General features: G+C 45.0%; 1 protein-coding gene across 3 annotated transcripts in view; it reads right to left on the bottom strand.

Moving 5' to 3' along the window:
- Positions 1-25257, bottom strand: part of SYN3 (synapsin III) — a 428731-nt gene that overhangs the window by 393626 nt on the left and 9848 nt on the right. For all 3 annotated transcript variants that reach the window (XR_013830364.1, XM_079935834.1, XM_079935835.1), the window contains exons 2-3: positions 19223-19676; positions 1027-1084 (exon numbers count right to left, since the gene is read on the bottom strand). Coding sequence is in view for 2 of the 3 variants with exons in the window: in XM_079935834.1 (XP_079791960.1) it covers positions 1027-1084; positions 19223-19533 (369 nt within the window). In the remaining variant the exon portion in view is untranslated. The remainder of the gene's footprint in view (positions 1-1026; positions 1085-19222; positions 19677-25257) is intronic.

Raw genomic sequence — 25257 nt, 5'->3', positions numbered from 1 at the left:
TCGTGCTTTTCTGAGTTCCTCTTATAGCAGGAACCTTTTCTATCTTATTAATTGTTTGCCTTTGATGATGAGGATGATGATAAATGGGTAACATTTACTAAGTGTTGATATATGACAGGTGCTATTCTAAGTACTTTTCTTGGACTAACTCACTTGATCCTCTCAGCTACCCTGTGAAGTTGATGCTATGATTACCCCAATTATATGGATGAAGCAACTGAACTTCAGAGAGCTCAAGTATTGTTGAACCAACATCACACAGTTGGGACTGGAACCTAGAGTCTAGCTCCAGAGCCCATGCCCTGATGTGCCCTTCTAAGGCCAAGCACGGTGCTTGGTATTGAGTTAGTCCCCAGCAAATGTTCACTGAATGAATGGAAGGAGCCCTGGATCTGGAGACCACAAGTTCTGGTCCTAATTCTATCTCTGACTTCCATTGCAGTCATGGGCAAATCTGTGCTTCTTTCCCTATAAAATGAGGGGTATGGATGTTGATACCAGTGGTAATAACAAGAGCCAGTATTCAAGATTCTAATCTCTTTTGAAGCTTTACATAATTTAATCCCAAGGAAAATGAGACGCAGAAAGACTGACTTGCCCAATATCTAGAAAACAAGGGAACCCGGATTCAACCCCATTGTGCTTCCTAGCCCAAGTGGTTCCAAGGAGACACCTTAGGGACCACGGTGGGGAAAGGAGGGAGGTGGAACAGGATGGAGCAGACAGACTTTTGGGCTCCCTATGACCGTTTCCATCAAAGAAGCTTTACGTGTCTCAATTTGGTAGAACGGGCTCCTACTTGTGATTTCCTTTGAATAAAAGTTCTGCTGTCAAAACAAAAAGGTTGAAAACCATTGGACTAAATAATTCTGGAATTTAAGAAGTCTCCCAAGTATAAGTCAGGATTTTTCTGGTAATCTTGACTCATTATAATTATATAAGATGGGGAAGAAGGTTGCTCCTGGGAATGGCTCCAGCTATAGAAAAAGTCACGGCGATAGCACTAAAGCCTCAGCTCCAACCTACCTGTTCCACTCGGATCTCAATCTCTCCATTCACCTTCTTTCCATGGAAATACTTGGCCCTGTGAAGGAGAGGAAGAAATCTACTGAGTAAGGATGCAGACTGCTTCACTCTTTCCTCCCTTTTCCCAAAGGTTTTACCCCCAGAGGTGCATGTCCAGACACATTCCCCACCTTCCTGCTCTCTCCCACCTAGACAGGTGATTTTCTCATTCTTTATATATATATTGTGTGAGAGAGGGGAAAGAGTACAGGATGGGAGGACTGGACACTCAGGTTCCGGTTCTGCCAAGCTGCTTTACCTCCCCGTGTCTCCATTTTATCCTCTGTAAAAGGTAGATAGTTATACGTGCACGATATATTTCTAAACATTATTTTAAGGATAAAAAGAAATAAAGAATCCTACGTAAATAAATAATGCAGAATTCTTTTGAGTTATACCCTATGTGATCCATAAAGGACGTATTAAATTGCTCTATCCAACTACTCATTTCTTTATTTGTCCATCTAGAAAACAAGGGAGCCCAGATTCAAACCCATTGTGCTCCTACATTGTGCTTCCTAGCCCAAGTGGTTCCAAGGAGACACCTCATCTGAAGCAGACCTCATCTGTCCTTTGGTCCATCCATCCATCCAACCACCCTTCCATCACCTTTCCTCTACACCCCTGCTTCTGTCTTCCCATTATCAATAAATGGCATCCCATCTATCCATCACTCAAGGCAAAAACCTAGACTTCATTCTTGTTTCCTCTTTCTCTCTCCCTATCCCCATGGATTCTACATTCTAATTATTTCTCAAATCCATCCACTTGCCCATTTTTCTCTGTAAGCACCCTAATCTTGACCTTAGTCATCTCTTTTCTCATATAAATTCTCTTTTCATACTCTACTTTTCTTTCATAGCACTTATTATAATTGAAATTACTTGCAATTAGTAACTGGGTTTCATGCCTGTGTCCAACCAAACTATAACACAATTCCTCCAGGCCAGGAACAACCTACCTTACTCATCATTCTATTCCCAACACCCACCAGAATGCTTCACACATAGTAGGAGCTCATTTAATATTTGTTGAAAGAATAAATGATTGAAGAGATAGATGGGGGAAAAATTGTTGAATACTTACTCTGTGCCAAAAACTGTGCTATATTCCTAGTCTTTCTCATTTAACACAGCTACCACCATGAGGTGGGTATTATTATTCCCATTCTATAAATAAGGAAACTCAAACCCAGAGAGACGAAATACTTTGCCTAAGCAGCTTTAATCCTGGACTTCCATTGCCACATCAATGTTTTTATCTCAGCTCTGAAAAACAGCAGCAAATATTGGGGTGCTCCTGGGTTTAGATGCCCTCCCGCAAAGCAAAAGTAATACAAGTTTCCATCTGCTGTTTTTGGTTGTTGGTATGATGAAACTAATAGTTCTCAGCGATTTGCTATAATCTGAGCACCGTGTTAAGCATATCCATAGACTTTCTCTGGGGCACAGACAGCTCTTTGCTCCCAATCCCAATTCTCCTCTTTGCCTACAGTGAGAGTGTTTATAGACTGGCACCAAGAAATGTATATCCCAACTCTGCATTTAGCTAGGTATGACCACATGATTGAGTTCTAATCAGTAATGTTACATCCAAGAATCTTCTGCTTAGTTTCTTCTTCTATTCTTTTCCATCGGTGGAACATCGATGTTGCCACCTCTTTTTTCAACCTTCCAGATTGAACCTTTGCTACAAATTCTCTGACCAAGCTGCAGTCTCTCTGCTTCTGAAGTCTATCCACACTTATCAGATGCCAGTGGAGTTCATCTCGACTGCCTGAACCACTGACTGATGGCTGTAATGTTAATGCCACTTTTTCTTATAATGTTGAACGGCTTAGATGTCAAGTAGGTAGAACTTTATGGGAACAGGAGTTGTTAGTGTGACTTGAAAGCAAGATTTGTTTTTTTCTCCCAGGATGGTCTTCAACAAAATGTGTGTGCAGCCAGCCTCATGCAAAGAGAACCTTTTCAGTGTAGTTTGTGAATGTTATGAATCCTTAAAGGTAGTGCTGGCAAACCCCAGACCCTGGGATAAGACCCCCCTCTAATATTTGTAGGGCCTGGGACAAAAGAACAAATGGAAGCCTATGTATCATATGCCTGATATTTAAAATTGATAAAGCTAGCAAACATTTAAATAAAACATGCCTATCTTCCTTCCTTGACCAACACAACTTCATAATGACCTGGAAGGGTCAGAATTTAAACTTCTCAGAATTCTTGGAGATCCACCCAGCACATGGTGGCATGGGGGCTGCCAGCTCTTGATTTCCATCGTCCTTCCTAATTCTCCTCCCACCCTCCTCTCCTGCATCACTGGAGCTTCTTGTGCATGCTTGTGGATGACCCAGCCCACATGGCCAAGCTTCATCTCCTCACCCACACCGGCATCAACAGTGCCTTGGCCATGTCTGGGGAGGATGGATCAGGGAATCGGCCTACACAAGCCCTGGAATTGGGTCTGGGTCCCTATGCACAGGGATTTCCACAGGTCTGGGTACCCACTGCAAAATCAAAGGGTGCAGTTTGCAGGGTCCTCCTTTGCTGTCAGGAGTGTAGCTAGTAAGGGCCAGAGTATGACTTAGGGCAGGGGTCCCTGTCACTTGGGTTTACAAGAAGTACTGGATGACCCTGGGACCTCAGGATGGTAACTAATGAATGAAATCACTGGTATACTGGGAAAAGCATGGATCTGGAATCACAGAGGCTTGGGCAAAATCTTAGCTCTACAACTCACTGCATGTTCCAAGACAAGGAACTTAACCCCTCCAGGTCATAGTTTTGTCATCTGTTAAGTGCTGATAACATCTGCCAGCCAAGGTGTGGTGAGAAACTCACTTGATCCTGTACGTGAAGAGCAGTAAGTAGAGTGTGTGGGCTCAGAGGCAGACCACCTGGATGCAATCCCAGAGCCACCACTCACTCACTGTGTAACCTTGGGTAACTCATTCAACCTCCGTGTGCCTCAGTTTCCACATATAGGAAGCAGGGATAATCACAGTAACTATCCCACAGGGGTGCTGTGAGGATTAAATGAGACACGACGTACAAAGCACTTAGAATGGTTCCTGGCACAGAGTAAGCTCCAAAGTATACAGCCCAGGGTCTGAAACAGAATCAACAATGACAGCAAAGAAACCACCGAGTGTGTATGCTGTGGCTACAGGTGGCGTATGTGGGGACCCACAAACAAACATAATCTTACCCTCATGGGGGTTACAGAACAGAATTACAGTTCATCTCACTTTGATCTGCCCCGTTAGCACAATAAGAGATTGGTGATGGTGCTGATGATAAACAGGTGGCACTGGTACAGAAGGCCTACAAGTCCTTCACATCCCTCCTCCTACTGTATTGACCCCAGTGTCCACCCTGAGGAGCAGCAGGGCCAGGACCAGCCCCACAGGTTCAAAGTCACATAGAGCCTCTAAGCAGCAATGGTGAGTTAGATCTTGTGCTTAAAGGTCTTCAGGATTCAGCTGACCCTCTGGGACCTTCATGATCTGGACCCTGTTAACCTATGGTCCATTTCTTCTCTGGTTTTCTGCCCACCTACTGCACACGCTCAACTTCCTGTGATTCCTATGCTTTTATGACTCTGAGCCTTTGTGTTTGCTGTTCTCTCCTTCTCTGCTTGGTTACCTCTTTCTCACGTTCAAGATCCCTGACTACCGTTTCCTTGAAATCACCCCCCCTAATGAGGCTAGGTTAAGTGTCCCTCCTCTGGGTTCCCACGGGGCGCTGTACTTAGCAACCATATAACACATATCACTGTGTGCTGGAATGACATGTTCCCTGCCCCCATACACCTAGTCTGTGAGCTCCTGGAAACCTGAAACCGTGTCTTAATGCTCACTGAATCTCCCAAAAGCAGCACAACGTGCCAGGGCACAGGCACATGTTTAAGGAATGTTTGCTGACTGGGTAAATGAATAATGTTTCCAGGGTTAGGCCATGGGGCATCCAGTGCTCCAGCTGCTCTACTGCCATCTACTGGTGCAATGCTGTAACACACTTACAAATCCATACCCATTACCGTGTGGGGTCACCATTCAGTGTCCAACACACACAACCCAGCAGCCCTCGACGGGATTCTAACTCTGATTCTAACTCAGAACTCAGAGCACTACACCAATACCACCCAAGCATCTCTGGCCTCCACGGGCCTCACCTTCTGAGGAGAAACACTTGTTTTGCCCATCTCTGGAATGTTTACTACAGGGCCTGCCAGACGGACTCAGGCTGAAGCTGAGGGTCAGGCAGTCCATCCCCCTGCTTGGCCGAGAGTCGGAAGTCTGTCTCCTGACAGGCCACACAGACTGCTGCCTCCTTGCCTGGGGCTCATTCTGTCTGGCAGAGGAAAGGGTAGGGATGGTCTGGAATTCTAGATGCCCTGGGGGCTGGGGTTGCTGCCTGTGTAATTGCCTGGCTGTTTGACCTCAGGCAAAATGGATGACCCCACTGTGCCTGAGGTCTCAGTCTTCCTAATGCAGACCTCTTCCTAATGCCCTAATATGTTTATCCTCATAATGAGATCCCTGAATCCACAGGCCAATCAGTCAAGTCCTTGGACTTGGGAAGGGGTTGGGGGAAGCTCTTGATTCTACAAAGCTTCCATCTCTGTGGGTGGTCTCAGATTTTACTGCCACATCAGAGGCACCAGGAAGGAGAATATTATAAAACCAGTGCTGCCTTGGGTGGGAAATCCCTAGTTTGGGGAGGCGGGATTTGGTGAGTGAGCAAGATTTATGGGGAGGGATACCGAGTTCTTTCATGGCTGCAGGAGGGGCAGAAGAGGAGAATTAGCACAAACAGGATCCACCTGTGTCCAAGCAGCACCCTTCTAATAAATCCCATCTAGGATGTACAGTCAATGAGGCTAGGCCTTGGCAGTGCCCTTCCCGGGGAGGAGAGGGTCAGGAATGTTCTGTCTCAGAGTAGCTGGAGGAGAACGAAAGCAGGGATCTGGCCCTAGAAACAGATTTTCTTATTTCTGATGTAACATGCCCATTGCTCATTTGTGGCCTGGACAGAAGCTGGGGGAGATAGATGACAGACCACACAGGAGAACCCTGAAGGTGGGCACACTCAGGGTTTTCTCAGTTAGCAGGATGAGGAGGGTCACATGACAGGTTGGATGGATGAAGGTGTGACAAAAGCAGGGCCTTTGAACACAGAGTTCCAACTCAGAGATCCAATTCTAGCTCCATTATCTACTCTTAAGAATAGCTAACCCTCCTGGTCCCCTCCCACTGCCAGAGGGGACCCTCCAATGATGGAGCAGCCTTATCGTACCTCTTTGCAATTGGGGGGGCTCCAGTGAGTTAGGACAGGGAGGGACCCTCTGAGAGTGATAAGGTCCCTTGCACCTGTACAGGGATCTGTGAAGGTGAGGAAGTGAGACATACTAGGGCCTGGAGCCACATGATATGATGAATGTCCCCTCGTAGGCTTCTGACAGCAATAGGGAAGGAGATTTGTGTGGGCAGCTCTGATCACAATTCATATCATTTATTCACTCCCTCATTTAACCACTACTTACTGAGCTTCGTAAGGACTGGGCACCCTACTAGGCATGAGGGGAAAGGCTGATACAGTCCCTGCTCTTGTGGAGCTAACATGCTCTTGGAAAACTCAGGAAATTAACCAGGTGAAAAGGAAATGATGAATACAATGAACAAGGTGGTACAGGGTAGGATGTGGGGAGCAGGGAGGTCTGACCTGGGATAGCGAGGGAAGGCTTTTTTGGAAGACATTTAACACACTTTTACTAACCATCTACTGTGTGCTCGAGCCTGCAGACTTTAAGGAAACAGGGATGAAGATAACATCCTCATCCCTGAGTTCTTGGCCTCAGGGGGTTTACTACCTAACAGGAGGGAGAGACCCATAAAGGACAATGACCACACAGGGCATGAGCCCACAGAAAGGGACCCAGCCCAGTCTGAGAGCCAGGGGCTACTTCCCTGGTGAAGTGGCCCAGTTCATCCATCCATCCATCCACCCAATGTTTGGTACTTATCCTTTGCCAGGACGAAGGGCTGCAAAGATGAATCTGAGAAGGTCTGATGTGTGTGTATGTGTGTGAAAGGCACATACAAGGACAAATGAGTTGGGCAGGCACTGGTGGCGCTCAGGGGGCTGATGAAGTTTCCTGGGGCATGTCTCCCAATAAGCAGGAAAAATGAGTGACAGGCATGGAGCAGAAGACCTAGATTTGAATTTGCAGCTCTGGCACCTGCAAATTTTGAACAAGCCTCTGCTTCCTTATCTACAGGGTGGGGCTGGGAAGATCCACCCATAGGATCATGAGGATAAAATGAGGACGCAGATTTGAAGGCCTCTGGGAACCTGCCAAAAACATGCCAGCAAGTGGGCTGCTCACTGGTGGGCTGCTGAGGTGGACTTCACCCTCCAGGTAAAGAGGTGGGCAGGCACTGCTAGCGTTAGCAGACGACAGACCCAGGTCCTCTCCAGCTCTGCTATTTGCTATTTATTTCCTAGTGGTGCCTCAAACATCAACCTTCCTGAGCCCCAGTCTCATTTGAAAAAGTAAGCACATCACTATGTACCACTATGTCTGCTATAAGGCCCCATGAATGATATCCCTGACACCTGGCAAGTGTTTACTGTTCATCTCTTTCCCTCCTGTCCTTCAACAAGTGGGCATGTACCTGAGGAAGTGACATAGCATTTAGGGGAAGGTGGCAGTATCTTCCTTGCTCTAAAGGGAACTCCTGCTTCATGTCTAGCATGATGGAATCCTGCCTTGGCTGCCACCTGGGAGCTCCTCTTCCTCCCCAGCACCAGCCTTTAGGGTAAACAAAATCGTCAGCCACCCACTCACTCTGACAGCAGAGATCATGCTAGAATGTTATCTCCCAGTTCCTAGCCCTCTTCTCTCCAAAGACACAACATTGTGTCACCCTCATTCCCACAGAATTCTGAAAATCCACAGCCTTCACTCCACCAAGACAGTTCACATTTAGAAGGCTAAGCTGTTCGCTCAGCAAACGCTTAATGAGCATCTATTAAGAGCTCAATCTGGGGAAATGCCCATGAAAACAGTTACACACTGAAAGGTAATTCATACCAAGGTGCAAGTGACTTATATCTGATCATCCGTAAAAGGGGTTTAGATGGTATAAGGAGGATGAGAAGGGGACCATGAGAATATTAAGTGTTTGATTTAGAAAGGGGGTGTGAGGCCTGTCAAGGTGAGAAGTGCAGGGCACAGAAGGAGAAGGCTGTGAGAAGTCATTTTCCCCCCTCCTCCCTCCCTCCACTTATCCATCGACCCATCCACCCATCCATCCATCCATCCATCCATCCATCCCTCCATCCCTCCATCCCTCCATCCAGGGTCTACTATGTGCTTAGCACTGTGCTAGTCCCTAGGAATTATGCTGAACAAAACAGCCCCCTGCCATCCTAGCGCTCCTGGTCTAGCCAGGAGACAGGTCCAGATGAGGAATATTTACCCTGACTCCTGTCTTCATCAGAAGTTGCCAACTGGCAAACCTCATGGAGTCCACAGTCTTGTTTTGTTGGACTTAAATTACATAATTTTAATTTTAAAATAGAAAATTCATATGAAGAATTCAGATTTCTGGCTTCCCCTGAAAATCAAGAACTGGGCAACACCAGACCTGTATTCCCACATGGCAAAAAGTGGCTGAGTGGACGGCAGCTAGTGCCTTCAGAAGGGCATCAGTTCCCACGCTCAACAATCCCCACTGCTCCCTGTTGTCTCTCTGCAGCCAGAGTCAAGTGGCAGATACATGTGTCATGGAGCTTGCGCTGTTGTTTTCCTTGTAGCAGGGAAATATTTCTCTGTGCCCATGCCTTTTCCTAACACCTGCCTCTTCACTCACTGACCACCTTGTCTCCTGTGAGCAACTGCACAGAAAACCCCTAATTTAACGAATTCCATTACGAAAATGGCAGTTAGCTCCGTGCAAACCCTCAGGAAGCCCCCACCCCCACCCCTTCTCCCAACTCAGAGTTGGAGGTCAGGAAAATGGACACAAAGCACCATCCCCTCTCTTGCCGTTACAGCCTCCCTCCTGTCGAGGAAACACGTCCCAGGCAGGCTTCCACAGGACCCAGGAGGAAAGACATTCTGTAATGAGGCTGGCATGCACCCAGTGCCATGCCTCCCGCAGGGCAAGGCTATAACCAGGCAGGTGAAGTCTGGAGGAACAGGAACAGCTACTGCTAGGAGAGCCCATGGCATCTGAGGGACTCCTTCGAAAGAGGAGGACCTAGGCGAGAAAACCACATTTTGGAGGGTGACAGAAGACTCAGAAGTTGAACAGTTGAACTCTTCAGAAAAAAGCAGGGCAAAGGCAGGAAAAGTGACTGAGACACAAAGCCAGAGTGGGGAAAATGAAAAGCTGCAGGTCTGAGACTCCTTTAAGGGCTTGCAGGCAGACTCGTTTAGAGTGTGAGCCTCTTCTGCATTGTTCCTCCCAAATTACCAGCCCAGTTGTACTGGAATACCTGCAAGTGACAGGGGGCTTACTCCCTCACCGGGAAGCCCACGTGGTCTTTGGATGACTTTACCATTCTGTACACTGAGCTGACATGTCTCCCTATTCGTCTGCTTCATTGGCCTCGGTTCTACCAGTTGGGAGCCACATGAAACCAGTCCTCTAGCTCAGTGGTTTCTAAACTTGGCTCTTCATCATTTAAAAAAATAGTTTCCTGAGCTCTCCTCTGGATATTTTAACTCCATAGTTCTATGGGTACATCTCAGTGTGGCCTGTCTTGCACCCATTCTGACTTCTAGTAACAGCACCTCCATCTGTACTTGCATACATGGAACCAAGCCTCTCTCTTGCACACAGTCTTGATGGGACTGTCCCCAAGTGTCCCCGGGACACATTGTGGAACCAGCCAGGTTTGTTCTTGCTCAGGAATTTGATTTTTGAGCAGAGAGGCACAAGGTTGGGAGGAAACAGGAGCTGACGTCTCCAGAGACTGTCCACAAGTCCCTGCCTCTTAGGTCCTGGCAGAGCCCTGGGTCCTGACCTCTCCTAAACTCAGGTCTTCATGGCTTTTCTTTTCATTCTGTGAGCCTCCCACATATTTTCAATAAACTCCCATTTTGCCTAAGTCAGCCAAAGTAATTTCTTTTTCTTGCAAACAATGAACTCTATCCAATACAGAAGGTGTAGGGTGGTGCCTGGTAGTCTGAATGTCATTCTGATGGAAACAGTGTTTTGGAGACAGTGATCTTAGTCTATTGTCATTGTTTGACTTATGAAGAAACCGAGGCCCAGAGAGGAAAGTGGCTCCACTGAGAGCTCACAGTATCAGCAGAGAAGGGAGAACTTAGGAAGAAACAGCAATATCAGATTCCTCCCCACATTCCCTTCTGCTCAAAGACACCTCCCCCAGATTTCCTAGCCACAGTCTCAGAGGGTGAAGACTCTACCAGGGCAGGAGACAACTCTTCACTGTTTTCCCCTCTCTCCCTCTCTCCCTGCAAGAGCAGGGTAGGAAGCAGCAGGGGCACCAGGCCTCTGGATTGGATGGCGGGGGGACCTCACGGAGAGAGGTCAGCACTTGAAAAATTCCTCAAGTCAAAGGGCTCGGGGCCTGGGTGCCACACAAGGCCCTCACTGTGTGTGTACATTGTCCTCCTGATAAAAGGGGCCGGGCCTGGGAAAACGGCACTGGTGTCCAGGCGACGGGGCAGGCTGCTGGGGAATGCCCAAGGCCCCTCCCCGCCCAGGCACCAGGGTGGAGGGAGGGGGAGTGGCAGAGGGTGCCCGGAGTGGAAGGACGAGTCCAGAAGTCCAGCACCACACCAGGTTGTGTGAGGTGGCCTCTGTGAGTCAGCAGGTGAAGGGAGTAGGAGGGTGGCAAGACCCCTCTCATCAAGACTTTCTTAGCTCCCTCTCCCTCCACCTCTGGATTACCCCACAGGGAACTGGCAGGGCCCCGTCCTTGTTCAAGGAGAGTCTTAGATGTGGGGGAAGTGGTAGAGGGAGGCATAAGGATTTTGTTTCCTAGAGCCAAGTGTCTTCAACAGAGAGGTGTGTATCCCCCATTGAGCTCCCCACCCCGAGCCAACTCCAGGAGGAGGGGACCAGCTCGGCCCCCATCTTCTCATCTTCAGAGTAGAAAGTATGCCAGCCTACCAGCATCCAGACAGCCCTCCTCCAGGGCTTCTAGGAGACAGCTCTCAGGCATATCCAGCTGAACTGAGAAACATGCCAAGTGGCTTCCTTCCCCCTGGCTCCCAGTGCTATTATGTTCACTATCAATTAGTGATTGCAATTAATTGTTAATACCAGTTACCATTTCAGTGCCTGTATGGCAGCTAAGCCCAGTACTAGCCCCACCCATGCCATCATCTCTAACTCTATAGTGACCCCTCGTGAAAGATGTGCCACGATCCGATCCTGCCTTACAACTGAGGAATGTGAGGCTCAGAGGTCAGACTTGCCCAAGGTCACATAAGTGAGTGAGAGAACAGGGGCCCAGGCAGCCTGCCTTGAGACTGCCCACTTGGTTTTGCTCCTGCCCTGCTAGTAACTTAGATTGTTCAGTCCTCATCACAGGCAGGGAAAGCTGCTTCCTGAGCATGGGGTCGATTGGGAGAGCCTGGTTTGGCTCCCCAACCAGAAAGCAAAAATATGCAAGGGCCAGCCTCTCACTGGGCGCATATTAGCAGGGCTGGGCACTGTCTCTCGTTGCCACCTCCACCAGTAGCGTGGCCAGATAAACTAGTGGACACTCAGTTAAATTTTTTTTAAATATATTTTTTAAAATATTTATTTATTTGGCTGCCCTGGGTCTTAGTTGTGGCATGCGGGATCTACGTTGCCGCGTGTGAGATCTTCGTTGCGGCATGTAGGATCTTTTCCTTTTTTTAGTTGTGGTATGTGGGATCTAGTTCCCTGACCAGGGATAGAACCCGGAACCCCTGCATTGGGAGCACGGAGTCTTAACCACTGGACCACCAGGGAAGTCCCAACACCCAGTTAAAGCTGAATCCCGAGTACACAACAGACAATTTTGCAATATAAGTAAGTCTATACCAAATATTGCATGGGATATACTTATACTGATTCATTGTTTATCTAAGTATTAATCGGGTATCCTGTATTTTTATTGGCTAAAACCGATAACTCTACCCAAAACCTCTGCTGGTGATGCCAGTTCTGAGTTAATGCTGCTCCCCCACCCCCTCAGAAGGTGGCACAGTGGGAAGTGGAAAGTCCTGGTCACCCTAGGGCCAATTAGGTCACAGCAAGGCTTCTCGGGCTGCCAAGACACCCTGCAGTCCTCGCTCAACCTTCACTCAAGCAGCCTGAAGCAGCTCAACTCTAAGGTGGAGGCTGGAGCCTTTGAGTTATCAGCTGGGCAGGAAGGAGGAAGGAGCCTGGGGAATAGCATGGAAGTGTCTGGTACCCTTCCTGAATTCCAGGGCAGCTGAGTGCTTTCTGAGAAAGGCTCTCCCCCAGGGCATCCTCAATCCTGAACTTTCCCTTAATAATAATAACAGCCTTGGCAAAAGCATCCATTTGCTTGTTAATTATATCCTCCATTTATCCTATTGTACCAAGTTCAAGGCACCGTGCTAGGCTCCGGGGATATGGTGGTTAAACAAGAGAGGTCTAAACTCTACCTCCTGGAGCTGATGTTCTAGAGCAGAACTGCATCACAGGTAAACAAACCATCACACTGAAAAACGTCCATGAAGGAGAGGAACAGAGTGCTCTCACCGGAGCCTCATACCTCCTTGTGAGCTTAGTGGTATGGTGAAGGGGGTGGCATTATGAGGCCACTTCACACATGATGAAACTGAGGCTCAGAAATGTAAAGCAGCTTGGCCAAGTCCTCACAGCAGGCGAGTGGCAGAGCTGGCACTTCAATCCTGACCTGCCACCTGCCAGCCCTGAGTTCTCTGCATTTTATCTTCTTCCCGATTTTTAACTCTCTTGGGGAATCATGTCAGCCATGTGTTAGGAAATCACACTTATAATATAAAAACACAGGAGAAGAGAACAGAAAAGACCCTGTCGGAGCTCCCTTGGTGCTTTAAAAAGAGGAAAATAGTCCAAGGGCCACTTCTGCAAAGGGTCCAGCTTCCAAGCCTGAGCTCACAAGTGTCTGGTTGGCTGCAGGAAGCCCCTCTTCCCCTGGCACCTTAACATTCTGGCTGCCCAAAGGCACTGGTAGGGCAGGGCTGCCTAACCCGAGGTAGGTGCTTTCCTCTGAGGATGAGGTCACCAGGATCTTGTGCTTGGCTACAGTGCTGTAACAAGCAGTCCTGCCCTCAGACACCGAGCATATGTGGGTACGTGCACACATGTGAGGCTCCAGAGTCCTGCTCCATGGGCTGACACCCTGTGCTCGGGTGGGAGAGGGAAGAATGATAAGAGAACAGGGATGCCCAGCCTTGCCAGCTGGATGGCCTGAGCTGATCCAGATGCCACCAGCATCTGCTCTCATTTTGAGCTCAGAGCCTCAGTTTTCCTTATTATTAAAATGAGAATAGTAATAGTACTCCATACAGTTGTTGGGAGGATTAAATTAGAGAATCTATGAAAACTATTTAGCACAATGTCTGGTCATAGAAAGTGCACAAGTGTTCACCATATGACGATGATGAGGACATGACCCTATTCCCAAGGAGCTCGTGGTTTATTCTATTCATTTGTATGTTCATTCATTTTTCAACCAAGATTTTTCAGCATCTACCTCATGCAAAACACTAAAACCCTGGGCAGTGGTCAGCAGCAGGCAGGTCACCATGCGAAACGCCTTTCAAGAAGTTAGTTCCATTCAAGTCCCAGCCTACCACTCTCCTAGCTTTGGTTCCTCAAGCAGGTGCATGGTATGTCTGTGCTCTGCTTCCTCACCTGTGAAATGCTCCCCAGTAAAATCAGGAAGTGCAACGAGCAGTGGTGTGCTGGCAAATGCTTAACAACTGGCTCTCTGGGGAGACCTAAATGCCTGGTTTGTAGCACTTGCCAATTTCCATGGTGTAAATGCTCTCACCATGGCCACTGTAACTTTCTGTTGGATTGAGTAGTAAGTGAGAGAGGGAAAAAGAGGGTTGAAGAATACCACCAAGGTCACTCCTCAATTTCACTGTCACACCTTCACCCTTGTCATTACCAATAACATCACCTTCAAATCACTCATTCAATTAACAGATGTTTCCTAGCACCTATTATCTGCCTGCCCTGTTCTAGGCGCTGGGATACAAAGATAGCAAGTAGGCATGCGTGGGGTGGTGGTCATGGGGACACAAATTATCACACAGCATAAGAACTCTTGGTGAATCTAGACATGGCCAAGGTGCTTTAATGAGTATCATTAGCCATCATTTAGTAGAATGGTATAACCTCACAAACTCCAGGCTGAAAGCATAGTAGTTAAGGGGTGTTTCAAACAAAGAATCCTCTTTTCATTTCCTCAACAAATAAAATAAAAAAGAAATCCTAGGGAAGGATGGAGAATAAAAGGGAAGGTAACAATAGATAATTGTTGAAAGGGAATAGCAGACATTCTGGGAACAAGGACCACTGGTGAGGCAAGAGGAGAGGAGGGTTCCAGAGGCCACTGGAGGGAGGGGTGGAGGCCAGGGCTTAGCTGCTCTATGTCCCCTTCACCCCAACATCCCCTCCCCAAGTCCATTCGGGCTCCTGAGACCTTGCAGGTAAAACCGAGAACAAGGAAGTATACTCAACCCTGACCTGGTTATGAACAATCTTTCTTGGGGTCATATTCAATGTTCTCCTTTTGAAAAATCAAACCTAGGGTTCCAGTACATTCTGTGAATAATTTAAAAATTCATCTGTTTATGAATCTCAAATAGCTGCCTTACAGTTATTCTAGCTATGTACTGGAAAATAAAGAGCCAAGACTTTATACACAGGTGAGTAAAACTGGAAACCCCTCAACTGTATGTACTATATTGCTGACTTCTAAAGTAAGGTGAGTTTCAGGGCCAATGATGCCCAATAAAGGTTGTCCTGATTGGACTGGGTTGGGAACAATGACATATGCTAATTGAAAATATACTATGTGTTGAGCACCAGGGATACAAAAAAGAATAAGACATATATCTTGTTCTTGCAGAAGAGACAGCCACCTAAAGCTAATTATAATACAGTGTCATGTGTGCTACAGTGACACAATGGAATATATTTTAAGTTATCAAAGGAGGTAGTTATTAGCACTGTTGGCAGGGTTAGGTGTGTCAGGGAAGAATTCAGAGAAGACGTGACACTTGAGCAGGCTTTTAAGGATGAATGGAGACTGGCTCAGTGAACAAGATAGGGAAGGGTATTCCAGGTAGCAGGGAACAGAATGTGCTAAGGCAGAGGTGTGTTTGAAAACTACAAATCATTGCTATTCCTGCGGAATAAGCAGCAAAGCAGGAAGTGAAGTTGGAGGCAGAACTAGAGGGAGGGCAGACCTGCTTAATGACTCTGACTTTGAACCTGAGGGCAATGATGCACCACCAAATGGTTATAAAAGGGACTACACGGTGGGGCGTGCGAGCAAACTGATCAGATTGTATTTTCAGAAAGATGATACTTTGGTGGTAACATGAAAGGTAACCAGGAGGTGAGGTCAAGCCTAGAGGCCTGAGACCAGTGAAACTGTTGGAAAATTCTACTCAAGTAGGGCTGAAGAAAACTGAGCTTGAAATGCTTTTGTTTTATTTCTCCTTTCCCTTGTGGTTCTCAAGGCTGACTGATCTCCCATCATCCCAGCGGACAGCACCAGCTTTAGTTCAGACCTACTACTGAGCCAGACCTTATTGGGGTGTGATCCTGGTCCAAAGCTCCCCAAAATCCTTGATGTAGCCAGGCTCACCTCTGGGGCAACCCCAAAAGCTGGTGGGATCTTAAAATGCTCGGCCATGAGTCCTTCTTCCCAGCAAAGGTGGCTTTGGGACCCTCTGTGTCTCCTCAGAAGATGAAAAGTCCTCCCCTCACCACCTCACGCCCCTTCCCCCGTTCACTGGCCAGGTATCAGATCATTCTTGGGGGGCCCAGGCTGGTTCGGAGAGTATGCAAGCTGGCCTGTCAGGAAGCAAGAGTGGGAGGTTCCTGCAACTCTCTCACCCACGAGGAAACCTGACTCTGCAGCAGGGTCCTGGACCTGGAAAGCGATGACAGAAAGAAGGAACTGGGGCTGACAAGGAAGAAAAGGGAGCCACATTGTTCCTGGTGGATTCACTCTCAGTCCAGACGGTGGATCTTCTCCCCACTCATTACCATCTCAAAGGAGGAAGAAAGGGGCTGTGTGAGCTGGCTTCTCCCCCTTCAACAGCCTCTTCCTCTCAGGAAACAGTCTGCACAATGAAGGAGGGGCTGGGCAGAGGGCTGACCCCAGGCAGCAAGGCTCTGCCAAAGCCACCCAGGGACAGTGGGGCTGGCCCGCCACCGCCTGGCCACTCCTGGTATCAGGGGGACAGGCATCCTTTGGGAACTCTGCAGTGAAGGATTGGGGTTTAAGGCAGCCAGCATCAATATGGGAAGCTGGGAATGTATTTGGAAAGGTCTGCAAGTTCTTAAAGGATCTAGGATGGAGTTCTATAGGAGAAGCTGTTACGTGCGGGTAGGAAGTCTCTGTCACAAACATCCAATGAGTGCAGAGCCAACTTCCAGGTGACATAATGAGTCTCAGTTTCTCACCTTTCCACTTTTTTAACCACTGAGAGGCAAGAAAAGGACTGCTGTTCTCAAGACCTAATTAACCTGTGGGCATATGAAGAGTGACTGAAACAGACTGGAAGAAATTCCTCTGGCCAAAAATTGTGTCCCCACCAGGGTGCACAGCCTAACATTCACACATTGGTCTTGCCTGTGGATTAGAGAGATTGAGGACCAAAGTCAAAATTTAAATGTTACTTGGCTGAGGCTATTCATGGCATTTCAATCTCATTCACTGTGCGCCTACACTACACTACACACCATATGGGCACTGTGGGGGACAGAGATTAATTAATAAGACCCAACTTTATCATCTGAGAGCTAGCAGGGAAGAGTGATCATTAGAAAACCTTAGTACAACAGGGGTAAATCCTAATCCACTCTGCCTAATATTGGGCATAAAGAAATTAAATAGGCATGCCTACAGGAGCTGCTGTCAAGATGATTAATATTGCACAGAAGGTAACAATAGTCTGCAATAATAATACACACTTAAATAGCACTTACTGTCTACTAGACACACCCCAAACACTTCTATAGTAACTCAGATTTTAACCGTACTTACATATATTAACTCTACAGGTAGGTACCATTTTATTCCCATTTAGATGCAGTTAACGTTCAAAGGTCATATAGCTATTATGGGGTAGAGATTTGAATCCAGACAGCTCTGAAGTCTGAGTTCTTAACCACTGCACCATGCTGCCATTTATTAGGTCAGCCTCCACACAGGAAGCAACTTTTTAGACAAATACCCGCCATCACCATACCATGTTATCCCTGACTGAACCAGGGATAACACAGTCGGCAGAGAACACTCAAAATCAAGGTCAAATTGGGTTAAAGAGAAACAGAGGACTGCAAAGGCCATGTATGCATTTTGATTACCAGGCAGATAGGCAGCAGGATTGCACAGGCGAGAGTGCATGGAAGCAACACCTCTGCAGAAATCAACCCCTTGGCTCAGAACCTAAATATGATGCTTTACGTAAGAGCATAAGCAGAGATGAACAAGGCTTCATATAAGACCCTTCAAGCAAGCAGCATCATTGAAGACGATTCAGACTGGGTCAGAACAGAGGCAAGGCACATGACTACCCTGGTTAAGATGAAGTGATTTCTTCGCAGGAAAATAACGGCTAATGTCTGAACCTGCTGGACATGCTTTAATGTTGACTGTATTGAATACGCTAAAAACTATAAATATCTCCCACTCCAAAGTATAGGCTCAACCATTCCCAACCTGAGTTAACTCCTCAAGGAATGAATGTGAGTGCACACATCCGTGACAGAATAACAGAGCACCTGGCATGCTAAGGGAACTGAATACATTAATTTATTCATTTAATACATATTTACTGGATGCCTACTTTGTGGCAGCTTTTGGAGATGCACGCAGAAAACCTTGCCCTCCAGCTCCCATGGCATCCATGGGTCCACTGTCAGAATTGCCCTGGATGGTGTGCTTCTATGTCTCCACATTTGGGTTTACTTCCTGGACTGCAAATTCTATGTCTCCAACTGGAATGATAATATTTATCAAATCTGTCTACCAAAAATTTGGAGTAGAGACCTCTTTTCTACCTGCAGTTCCATGTGTGCAGGGCCTGTTCATTACTTACCTGAGTACCTAAGACTGTTATTTGCACTCAGTCAGTGCTCAGTAACTACCTGTGGAACTACTGCTGCAATAACCTTGACACATGTGTCCAGTCTCTGCCCCCCAGGATGCTTACCATCTATCGGGGCGGGGCATACCTGGGGAGAGACTGGAAGGGTTGTCATTTCTGCCTACCTTTGCTGTTAAGAGGACAGGTTCTGGAACAAAACTGCCAGTACATGAAAGAGTAGGGATGCAAACTCAGACACTCTGTTCCCAAGTGTTTCAGATAAGGACTGTGGGCCTTTGTTGGTTTCTTTTACCCTCACAGCAACCGCATTCAATGAGAGAGGATGGCTGAAGCCGAACGAGGTCAAGCAACTTGCCAGAGTTACTGCAGGTTTTAAGTTTTCCATTTTTAGAAAAGTAATACAGTGCATATACCATATACTATATAATACTTCCAGTGAGCTCTGGGCAGTACCCCATATCAAATGTATTACGATGTCTGCAGCAAATCATATGAACAAGCACGGTGAGTGGCCCAATGAAGACTATTACAGTCTAACTTTCCTTCAGATCAGGTTTTGTTGCCAAATGGGTTATAAACTATTTTCTAGGTTTCAGAGCTTTTTGGATTTTGGATTTGCAGGTGAGAGATTTCAGACCTTAAATACAAAGCCCTTCGGACAGAGCATGGCACAAAGTAGCTGCCATGGTGCTTGGCATTAGTGGCCTTCCCTCCTACCAATCTCTGATACCACAGAGCCTCTCACAGCTCTTCCCCTCTCTCTTCCCCACGAGGGAGATAAGCCCCATCTCCTCTCCTGCCCCTGGGGAGGGGGCACCTGCAGAGTCCTGCTTACCAGTCTGTGTGGGCATCATCGATCACCAGCAGGATCCTGGGCCTTTGAACAACAGGCGTGGAGGGACCTGGAGACTCCATCGGCCCCAAGGGGGCCTGTGAGGTCTGCTTCATGGCACTGGAGAAGGAGCTAAAAAGGCTGGATCCTGGAGAGGAGAAGGAGGCTGCCAGGGGCTGGGGGTGCCTCCTCTCCATGGCTGGGGATGCAGGGGAGCTGGTGGAGCTGTCTGGGCGCTGGAGGTCTGTCATGTAGCCGTTCGGCAGGTTGGCCACAAAGCTGCTGTCAGAGAGGCGTCGCCGGAGGAAATTCATGGCTGTGAATGATGAGATGGCTTGTTCCTACTCAGACTGTCTCGGTGAGGCCCAAAACACAGGCTGCCAGGCAGAGGGAGTGGTAGGGTCTCGGGCACAAGAGCCAGGGGAGTCCCACGCAAGTCGGCTGCTGCTTTTTCTACCTATGGAAACAGGCCAACAAACACATTAGTGGAAATGACCTCAGCCCCTTAAGAGCAAACAGATGATGCCCCTTCCTGCCCTGCTGCTGGGGGCAGTGCAAAGTGGGACATCTTTCTGGCAAGGCATTTGGCGACATCTAATTAGACCATACCCTTTTAACCTACAATTTCCATTTTCTGGAATTCTACCCCAAGAATGAAATCCGAGTTACAGAAAAAGCCTCTTGTACAAATGTATTTATCACAGCATTATTTACACTAGCAAAATACTGGCAAGTATCTCAACATCTGACCACAAGATAATGAACATGTAAACTGCAGCACAGTCATTCAGCAGAACCTTTTGTGGCTATTAAAAAGAGGTATTTAAAAAGGGATTTTAGTAACATAGAAAAAATTTTATGTTGTAATTTAAAAGATCATGATACAAGATTATAGGTGCAGAATGACTACAACCACATAAAAGTTGAAATAATAAAACTTTGGAAAGAAGAAGACATCAAAATGTTAACAGTGACTATATTTGGGTAATGCGACTACAGGGTTTTTTGTTTTTTCTTTTTCTTTCCACTTACCTATGTTTTCCAGATTTTCTAGAATACTTACAGCTGCAAACTGAATTGTGTCCTTCAAATGCATATGTTGAAGCCCTCATCAGCAATGTGCTGGTATTTGGAGAGGGGTCCTTTGGTAGGTAATAGGGTTAGATGAGGCCATGAGGGTGGTGCTCTCATGATGGCATTAACGTCCTCATAAAAAGAGACACCAGAGAGCTTGCTCTGTCTCTACCCACCATGTGAGGAGACAGGGAGAACGCAACAGTCTACAAGCTAGCATAAGAGCTCTCGCCAGACACCAACCATGCTGGTACCCTGATCTCAGACTTCCAGCCTCTAGAGCTGTGAAAAAATAAATTTCTGTTGTTTAAGCCAGTCTGTGGTGTTTTGTTGTGGCAGCCCCAGCAGATTAATAAACAAATGCATTCCTTTCTGAACAGAATACAGTTAAGTTTTAAAAAACCAAACTGTTCATGTGAGATCAAAATAGCTCATTGAGAAAAATGATTGTTTATATCATGCAATTCAACCCCACCTATATTTTTTGTTAAGATTATTTTATATTTTTGTTGAGGTAAAATTTACTTAGAGTGAGATGCATAGTCCATAAGTGTACAATTCTTGGAGTTTTAATAAATGTATACACTGGCAGAAGATTTAGTATACTCCATTCACGTCAGGAAATTCTCCTGTGTCCCCTTCTGGTCAATCCACACGTCCTCATAGACAAATGCTCTGCTGATGTCTGTCATCATATATTAATTTTAGCTATTCCTGAACTTTATATAAATGTGATTGTGTATTCTTCTTTTATGAACAGCTTCTTTCCCTCAACATAATGGTTTCAAGACTCAGCTATGTTGTACGTATCAAGAGTCATTCTGTTTTTTACCACTGAGTAGTGTTCTGCTGGATGAATAAACCACAAATTGTTACTACATTCTCTTGTTGAAGGATGTTTGAAATGTTTCCAGTTTTGGAGGTATTCTGAATAGAACTGCTCTTAGGATGTTTTATTTAAGTAATTTTGTGGAGAGAGAGAGGGGGAGAGGGAGGGGCAAGGAGAGAGAGAGACAGAGAGAAAGGTTGATTGCGAGATTCACTTTTTCTTTGGGAAAATACCTAGAAGTTAATTTGTTAGGTCATAGGGTAGGCACATGTTTAATTTTTTAAGAAACTGTCCAAAAGCTTCCCATAGCGGTTGTGCTATTTTGCACCTTTTATCTGAGTTCTAGTTGCTCCAAATCCTTACCAACCTTTGGCTGTTGTCCATCTTTTTAATCTTAGCCGTTTTAGTGGGTGTAAAACAGGATCTCATGGTGTTTTGTTTTTTTCTTGTTTTTTGCGGTACGCGGGCCTCTCACTGTTGTGGCCTCTCCCATTGCAGAGCACAGGCTCCGGACGCGCAGGCTCAGTGGCCACAGCTCACGGGCCCAGCCGCTCCACGGCATGTGGGATCTTCCCGGACTGGGGCACGAACCCGTGTCCCCTGCATCGGCAGGCGGACTCTCAACCACTGCGCCACCAGGGAAGCCCCACTCATGGTGTTTTTATTTTCTCTGACACCTAATGAGGATAAGCAACTATCATGGGTTTACTGGCCATCGATATACCTTCTTTGGTGAAGTGTCTGTTCAAGTCTCTGTCCCATTTGGAAAAATGGGTTGTTTACATTTTTAATTTATTTTTAGGAGTTCTTTACACATTCTGGATATAAGTATTTTGTCAGATATGTATATTGTGAACATTTTCGCTCAGTCTTTGGCTTACCATTTCATTTCCATCATGAGTATAAGTCTGGCAGAATGAAATAACTCTTACAAAAAAGTGAATTGTTACTCGAGATAAAAACATCCCAATGGAAAAAAAAAATTATACCACAGGATGAGACCACACTTCCATATTTTTGCTATTAGGAGTATTTTACCTATACATACAAAAATTATGTATATATGTGCATATGTATACACATTTATATGTACATATATGACATCTATTACGTCTATCTGAATATCTTTTTATAAACAGAAATTTAAAATTTTTATGAAGTCCAGGTTACCAAGTTTTTCTTTTGCATTTAGTCCTTTCTGTGTCTGCTTTTAAAAATCTTTGCCAACCCCATGATCACGATGATATCATCTTATAATTTCTTCTGCTTTATAGTTTTAGCTTTTCTGTTTAGGTCCACAGTCCATTAAAACTTGATTTTTGAGTGTGAGGAGAGGTTCATTTATCCAGTTTTCCAGCACCATTTATGAAAATATTTTTCCCAAATGAATTATTTTGGTGGCTTTGTTGGCACCAGTTGACTGCATGTTATCTATTTCTGGACTTTTTATTATGCTCCATTGATCTGTTATCCTTACACTGTCTTGATAACTGTGGCTTTATAGGAAGTCTTTAAATCAGGTAGAGTCCTCCAACCTATATTTGCTTTCACAAGATTGTTTTGAGTATTCTAGGCCCTACTTTTATGTACATTTTAAAGTCAAGTTGTACAAAAACGTCTGTTGGGATATTGTTTGGGATTATGCAGAATCTAGCTCAGTTTGGGTAGAACTGACATCTCAACACTATTGAATTTTCCACCTCATGAACATGTTACAGCTCTCTACGTATTAAATCTTCTTTAGTTTCTCTCAGAAATGTCTTGTGATTTTCAATATAGAGGTATTGCACCCATTTTTTAAAGCTGATTCCTAACAATTTCTTTTGGGCTTTTTTGGATGGTATTATAAATACTCTCTTTTCTAAGTTTTATTTTCCATTTGTTTGCTGCCAACATCATATATTTGCCAATTATTATCAATATAGTGACCTGATAAATTCAATTACTGTTTTTCATGATTGTTTACAGATTCTTAAGATTTCCATTTAAACAATCATGCCATCTACAAATAAAGACATGTTTACTCCCCCCATTCCAATCTTTTACTTCTCTTATTACAGTTGCTAGTCCCTCCACTACTGAATACAAATAATGAAAGTAGACAACTTATCTTGTTCCCCATTTTAGGGGGAAAATGTTCAATATCTCACGTTAACACAATGTTATTAGCTATGGGTTTTTTCATAAATGCATTTTATCAGATTGGGACAGTTCCCTTGTAGTCTTAGTTGGCTGAGAGTTTTTATCATGAATGGATGTTGAATCTGCCAAGTGATTTTCTAAATCAATTGAGAGGGTTATGTTTTTAAAAATCATTTATTTGCTTAATGTGATGAATTACATTAATTGATTTTCAAATGTTAAATCAAACTTGCATTCCTAGGATAAATCCCACTTAGTCATAGTGAATTACCTTTTTTATATAATGCTGGATTCAACCTGAGAATATTTTGTTGAGGATTTTTTATGTCCATGTTCATGAGAAATACCGGTCTCTGATTTTCTTTTTTGTCAATGTCTTTGCCAGGCTTTGGTATCAGGATAATATTGACCTCACAAAATATACTGAGAAGTGTTCCCACCTTTCCTGTTTTCTGAAAGAGTTTGTGTAATATTGGGTTTTTTTCCTTAAATTATTGGCAGAATTCAACAGTGAAGTCATCTGGGGCTGATTTTTTTCTTTGTTGGAAAGTTTCTAATAATTATCTCAACCTCTTTTATAAATGTATTCGTATTCTCTGTTTCTTGTTATTTCAATATTGGCAATATGCGATTTCAAGCAATTTGTCCATTTCATCTTAGTTGTGAAATGTAATGGCATAAAGTTGTTCATAATATTTCTTTACTAACCTTTCATTTTCTGCAGGGGCTGTAGTAATTTCCTGTGACATTCCTGATACTAGTAATTTGCTTTTTCTCTCTTTTTGATTAATCTGTGTTAGGAATTTATATATTAATCTTTTAAAGAAACAACTTACAGCTTTTCCTATTTTCTCTATTATTTGTTTTCTATTTCACCTATATCTGCTTTTTATTACCTCCTCGCTTCTTCTCACATTGGGTTTAAGGCTTTTTTCTATATTCTTAAGATGGAAATGTAGATCATTAATTTTAAACCTTTCTTCTTTTCTAATATAAGCATTTAAAGCAATGCATTTCCCTCTATGCACTACTTTAGCTGAATGCAGAAATCTGACATGTTGTATTTACACTGTCATTCAACTCAAATTATTCTTATTTCTTTCTAATTCTTTTTGACCTATGTGTTATTTAAACATATTTTTAATTTTCAAACTCCAGTGCTCTTTCAGATATTTTATTGTTATTGCTTTTAATATGATTCTGTTATGATTATTGAACACAGTCTATAATGTTTTAATCCTTCAACATCTTTGACATCTACTGAGATTAATTTTATGGTTCAACATGGTCTATCTTGATGAATGTTTCATTTGCACTTGAAAAGAACATGTATTTTGCAGTTGCTGGGTACAATGCTCTGTAACATCAATTAGATCGTTGTTAAGTCAAGTTCCCCAGGACGCTGACTCTGCCAGGATGATTTGGAAGCAGAAAGTTTATTGGAGAGTGTCTCCATGATTAACAGCTGTGTGCAAGCGTGAAAGCACACATGGGCGGAAGGAGGGGTTGAACTGGAATACAGTTTTCACAGAGGCCTCAGCTGATCTTACTGGGAGCACGGATTTGGGGCATCTCTTTAGATTTCCTCATTTTCCAGCCACTCTATTAGCCTGTACTCTGCTACTTGTCAAAACAATAAAACTGCAGCTTTCTGCTTTTTGCTTTCAAGGGAAGAGCCACATCAATGTGAATCTCACTTGGTGGGTGCCGCTCCCTTCTTTCAAGGGTTAAATCCACTCCAGATTCCACCTACTTTCTGTTTCTCTCCAGGAACCTCAAATAGATTCATTTAAATACTTTACCCAAAGTTTATAGTTATCATCTATGAGAGGGTTACTCCAACACAAGTTACTGAGCTATTATTGGATCTGAACCTCTTCCATCTTCAAATACTGGATAAAAAAGTTAACAAACTATTAGAGTTAAAGGGACCTTAGAGATTATTTAACAATCTCTTCTTTAGGAACTCTGGTCGACCTTACACTGGTGGGAA

The sequence above is a fragment of the Stenella coeruleoalba genome, assembly GCF_951394435.1.
Source record: "Stenella coeruleoalba genome assembly, chromosome: 11".
NCBI lineage: Eukaryota > Metazoa > Chordata > Mammalia > Artiodactyla > Delphinidae > Stenella > Stenella coeruleoalba.
The sequence above is the reverse complement of the archived record's forward strand: the minus strand, read 5'-3'. Positions and strand labels throughout refer to the sequence as shown.